This window comes from Mobula hypostoma, unplaced genomic scaffold, assembly GCF_963921235.1.
Source record: "Mobula hypostoma unplaced genomic scaffold, sMobHyp1.1 scaffold_70, whole genome shotgun sequence".
Taxonomy (NCBI): Eukaryota; Metazoa; Chordata; class Chondrichthyes; order Myliobatiformes; family Myliobatidae; genus Mobula; species Mobula hypostoma.
This window is the reverse complement of record NW_026948262.1, coordinates 204,001-210,000: the sequence shown is the minus strand read 5'-3', so window position 1 is coordinate 210,000 and position 6,000 is coordinate 204,001. Positions and strand designations below refer to the sequence as shown.

Here is a 6,000-nt window from a genome sequence, read left to right as displayed (position 1 = left end):
GTTGTCTGGAAAGGTACAGATGATCCCGCACTCAGATAGGAGCAGAATCAGGCCATTCAGCCCATTAAGTCCTGCTCCACTATTCCAATATGGCGGATTTATTAACCCTCTCAACCCCATTCCCCTGCCTTCTCCCCGTAACCTCTAATGCCCTGACTAATCAAGAACCCATCAACCTCCGCTTCAAAGGTACCCAGTGACTCGTCCTCCACAGCAGCCCTGTGGCAACGAATTCAACCCTCTGGCTAAACGGACGTCCTCACCCCCCTTCTAAATGGATGTCCCTCGATTCTGAGGTTGCGGCCTCTGGTCCTAGTAGTTGTTGTAGTAGTAGTAGTCATACTTTATTGATCCCGGGGGAAATTGGTTTTCGTTACAGGTGCACTATAAATAATTAAATATTAATACAGCCATAAATAGTTAAATAGTAATACGTAAATTATGCCAGTAAATTATGAAATAAGTCCAGGACCAGCCTATTGGCTCGGGGTGTCTGACCCTGCAAGGGAGGAGTTGTAAAGTTTGATGGCCACAGGCAGGAATGACTTCCTATGACGCTCTGTGCTGCATCTCGGTGGAATGAGTCTCTGGCTGAATGTACTCCTGTGCCCACCCAGTACATTATGTAGTGGATGGGAGACATTGTCCAAGATGGCATGCAACTTAGACAGCATCCTCTTTTCAGACACCACCATCAGAGAGTCCAGTTCCATCCCCACAACATCACTGGCCTTACGAATGAGTTTGTTGATTCTGTTGGTGTCTGCTACCCTCAGCCTGCTGCCCCAGCACACAACAGTTCAAACATGATCACTCTGGCCACCACAGACTCGTAGAACATCCTCAGCATCATTTGGCAGATGTTAAAGGACCTCAGTCTCCTCAGGAAATAGAGATGGCTCTGACCCTTCTTGTAGACAGCCTCAGTGTTCTTAGACCAGTCCAGTTTATTGTCAATTCGTATCCTCAGGTATCTGTAATCTTCCACCATGTCCACACTGACCTCCTGGATGGAAACAGGGGTCACCATTACCTTAGCCCTCCTCAGGTCCACCACCAGCTCCTTAGTCTTTTTCACATTAAGCTGCAGATAATTCTGCTCACACCATGTGACGAAGTTTCCTACCGTAGCCCCGTACTCGGCCTCATCTCCCTTGCTGATGCATCGAACTATGGCAGAGTCATCAGAAAACTTCTGAAGATGACAAGACTCTGTGCAGTAGTTGAAGTCGGAGGTGTAAATGGTGAAGAGAAAGGGAGACAAGACAGTCCCCTGTGGAGCCCCAGCGCTGCTGATCACTCTGTCCTGGACTCCCCCCACCCCAAGAAACATCCTCTCCGCGTCCACTCCATCGAGGCCTTTCAATGTTTGAGGGGTTTCAATGAGCTCCCCCCTCCCACCGTCATTATTCTGAACTCCAACAAGTACAGTCCAGAACCTTCAAACACTCCTCACGCGTCCACTCCTTCACTTACAGAATAAGAGGATGCAGGGTGAGTTGGACAGGCTGGGTGAGTGGGCGGATGCATGATGCAGTTTAATGTGGATAAATGTGACTTTGGTGGTAATAACAGGAAAGCAGATTATTATCTAAATGGAGTCAAGTTAGGAAAAGGGGAAGTACAACGAGATCTAGGTGTCCTTGTTCATCAGTCACTGAAAGCAAGCATGCCTGGGTTTCATCTCCTCAGTTACAAAGAAAGGTTGAATAAGTTAGGTCTTTATTCTTTGGAGCGTAGAAGGTTGAGGGGGGACTTGATAGAGGTATTTAAAATTATGAGGGGGACTGATAGAGTTGACGTGGATAGGCTTTTTCCATTGAGAGTGGGGGAGATTCAAACAAGAGGACATGAGTTGAGAGTTAAAGGGCAAAAGTTTAGGGGTAACATAAGGGGGAACTTCTTTACTCAGAGAGTGGTGGCTGTGTGGAACGAGAAGTGGTTGGGGCAGGTTCGATGTTGTCATTTAAAGTTAAATTGGACAGCTATATAGACAGGAAAGGAATGGAGGGTTATGGGCTGAGTGGAGGTCGGTGGGACTAGGATAGGGTAACAGTTCGGCAGGGACAAGAAGGGCCGAGATGGCCTGTTTCTGTGCTGTAATTGTTACATGGTTATATGGTTACGTATAGGTACAGCAGGCAGTGAAGAAAGCTAATGGCATGCTGGCCTTCATAACAAGGGGAATTGAGTATAAGAGCAAAGAGGTCCTTCTGCAGCTGTACAGGGCCCTGGTGAGACCACACCTGGAGTATCGTGTGCAGTTTTGGTCTCCAAGTTTGAGGAAGGACATTCTTGCTATCGAGGGAGTGCAGCGTAGGTTCACAAGGTTAATTCCCGGGATGGCGGGGACTGTCATATGTAGAAAGATTGGAGCGACTGGGCTTGTATACTCTGGAATTTAGAAGGATGAGAGAGGATCTGATTGAAACATTTAAGATTATTGAGGGATTGGACATACTGGAGGCAGGAAGCATATTCCCGCTGATGGGCGAGTCCAGAACCAGAGGCCACAGTTTATGAATAAGGGGTAGACCATTTAGAACGGAGTTGAGGAAAAACTTTTTCACCCAGAGAGTGGTGGATATGTGGAATGCTCTGCCCCAGAAGGCTGTGGAGGCCAAGTCTCTGGATGCTTTCAAGAAAGAGTTAGATAGAGCTCTTAAAGATAGCGGAATCAAAGGCTATGGAGATAAGGCAGGAACTGGATACTGATTGTGGATGATCAGCCAGGATCACAGTGAATGGCGGTGCTGGCTTGAAGGGCCGAATGGCCTACTCCTGCACCTATTGTCTGTTGTCTATAAGGTACATAGATAGTTAGATACTTTACTGATCCCAGAGGAAATTACAATGTTACAGGAACAGTTTAAATATTAGAAGAGAAGTAGAAAGAATTAAAAAAAAAGTTACCTCAAACAGTCTAACAGTGGGAGGGGTCATCTCTTCCCCAGCTATAGATTGACTCATTCAGTGTTCTTTGCAACAGCGCAGTTGTCTTAGTCTATTAGTGAAAGTGCTCCTCTGTTCAGCCAAGGTGGCCTGCAGAGGGTGAGAATCATTGTCTAGAATTGCCAGTGTTTTCCATTTTTCTGCCACAGCCTCCAGAGTGTCCAGTTTGACTCCTATAACAGAGCCAGCCTTACTAATCAGTTTATTGAGCCTGTTGGCATCACCCTGTGTTGGTGCCATTGCCCCAGCACACCACCTCATTGAAGATAGTACTGGCTACAACGCACTGGTAGAACATGTGAAGGAGAGGCCTGCATACTCCAAAGGACCCCAGTCTCCTCAGGAAGTAGAGGTGATTCTGGCCCCTCTTGTACACAGCTTGTAAATCTGCGTTCAAGAGCCCCGAGGGAATTTCGCAGCTCTGTAAAACCCTGGTTAGACCCACACTGGGAGTATTGTGTTCAGTTCTGGTCACCTCATTATAGGAAGGAAGTGGAAGCTTTAGAGAGGGTGCAGAGGAGATTCACCAGGATGCAGCCTGGATTAGCGAGGGTGCAGAGGAGATTCACCGGGACGCTGCCTGGATTAGAGAGGGTGCAGAGGAGATTGACTGGGATGCTGCCTGGATTAGAGAGGGTGCAGAGGAGATTCACCAGGACGCTGCCTGGATTATAGAGGGTGCAGAGGAGATTCACCGGGACGCTGCCTGGATTAGAGAGGGTGCAGAGGAGATTCACCAGGACGCTGTCTGGATTAGAGAGGGTGCAGAGGAGATTCACCAGGATGCTGCCTGGATTAGAGAGGGTGCAGAGGAGATTCACCAGGATGCTGACTGGATTAGAGAGGGTGCAGAGGAGATTCACCAGGACGCTGCCTGGATTAGAGAGGGTGCAGAGGAGATTCACCAGGATGCTGCCTGGATTAGAGAGGGTGCAGAGGAGATTCACCAGGATGCTGCCTGGATTAGAGAGGGTGCAGAGGAGATTCACCAGGATGCTGCCTGGATTAGAGAGGGTGCAGAGGAGATTGACCAGGATGCTGACTGGATTAGAGAGGGTGCAGAGGAGATTGACCAGGATGCTGACTGGATTAGAGAGGGTGCAGAGGAGATTGACCGGGATGCTGCCTGGATTAGCGAGGGTGCAGAGGAGATTCATCAGGATGCTGCCTGGATTAGAGAGGGTTCAGAGGAGATTTGCCAGGGTGCTGCCTGGATTAGAGAGGGTGCAGAGGAGATTGACCAGGATGCTGACTGGATTAGAGAGGGTTCAGAGGAGATTCACCAGGACGCTGCCTGGATTAGAGAGGGTGCAGAGGAGATTCACCAGGACGCTGCCTGGATTAGAGAGGGTGCAAAGGAGATTCACCAGGATGCTGCCTGGATTAGAGAGGGTGCAGAGGAGATTCACCAAGATGCTGCCTAGATTAGAGAGGATGCATAACAGATTGATCTGGATGCTGCCTGGATTAGTGAGGGTGCAGAAGAAATATATTGTGACATTTTATCCTGCATTCTCAGGATTCAAAGTTCAAAAGTAAATTCATGATCAAATTACTACACGTATACGTCACCTTGAGATTCATTTTCTTGTTGGCATTTTCAGTAAATCCAAGAAATATCCAAGACGAACAGCTAGAGTATCAAAGAAAACAAATTGTGCAAATACAAAAATAAATAAACAAATAATATCGAGAGCATGAGATGAAGAGGCCTTAAAAGTGAGTCCATAGGCTGTGGGAACAGTTCAGTGACGGGGCAAGTGAAGTTGTCCCCTTTGCTTCAGGAGGCTGATGGTTGAGGGGTACTAACTGTTCCATTCAACACCGCCTCCCCCTCGCCATCTAGGACGTATGTACAGAAAGATGCTCGAGAAACGCCTTTAACATCATGAAGGATCCCACCCACCCTGCTCAGGGTCTCTTTGTCCCACTCCTGCCAGGGACGAGGCTCTGTAGCATCCACACCAGGACCACCAGACTCAAAAATAGTCACATTCCCCAAGTAACACCTCCACCCTGTAACCTGCCCCCTCCACACCCCAGACATAGAAACATAGAAAATAGGTGCAGGAGTAGGCCATTCGGCCCTTCGAGCCTGCACTACCATTCAGTATGATCATGGCTGATCATCCAACTCAGAACCCTGTACCAGCCGTCCCTCCATACCCCCTGATCCCTTTAGCCACAAGGGCCATATCTAACTCGCTCTTAAATATAGCCAATGAACTGGCCTCGACTGTTTCCTGTGGCAGAGAATTTCACAGATTCACCACTCTCTGTGTGAAGAAGTTTTTCCTCATCTCGGTCCTAAAAGGCTTCCCCTCTATCCTCAAACTGTGACCCCTCGTTCTGGACTTCCCCAATATTGGGAACAATCTTCCTGCACCTAGCCTGTCCAGTCCCTTTAGGATTTTATACGTTTCAATAGGATCCCCCCTCAATCTTCTAAATTCCAACGAGTATAAGCCCAGTTCATCCAGTCTTTCATCATATGAAAGTCCTGCCATCCCAGGAATCAATCTGGTGAACCTTCTTTGTACTCCTTCTATAGCAAGGATGTCTTTCCTCAGATTAGGGGACCAAAACTGCACACAATACTCCAGGTGTGGTCTCACCAAGGCCTTGTACAACTGCAGTAGTACCTCCCTGCTCCTGTACTTGAATCCTCTTGCTATGAATGCCAGCATACCATTCGCCTTTTTCACCGCCTGCTGTACCTGCATGCCCACTTTCAATGACTGGTGTATAATGACACCCGGGTCTCGTTGCACCTCCCCTTTTCCTAATCGGCTACCATTCAGATAATAATCTGTTTTCCTGTTTTTGCCACCAAAGTGGATAACCTCACATTTATCAACATTAAATTGCATCTGCCATGAATTTGCCCACTCACCCAACCTATCCAAGTCAGCCTGCATCCTCTTAGCATCCTCCTCACTGCTAACACTGCCACCCAGCTTCGTGTCATCCGCAAACTGGGAGATGCTGCATTTAATTCCCTCATCTAAGTCATTACAGCCCCCCACACCCCCAGACACTGTAAAACAC

At 48.1% G+C, this 6,000-nt stretch overlaps 1 protein-coding gene across 3 annotated transcripts in view; it reads left to right on the top strand.

Annotated features, from left to right (window-relative positions):
- Window positions 1–6,000, top strand: part of LOC134342247 (alpha-2-macroglobulin-like) — a 182,923-nt gene that overhangs the window by 54,529 nt on the left and 122,394 nt on the right. For all 3 annotated transcript variants that reach the window (XM_063040210.1, XM_063040209.1, XM_063040208.1), the window contains exon 10: window positions 1–13. This exon is cut by the window's left edge and continues 97 nt beyond it. In XM_063040210.1, coding sequence (XP_062896280.1) covers window positions 1–13 — 13 coding nt within the window. The remainder of the gene's footprint in view (window positions 14–6,000) is intronic.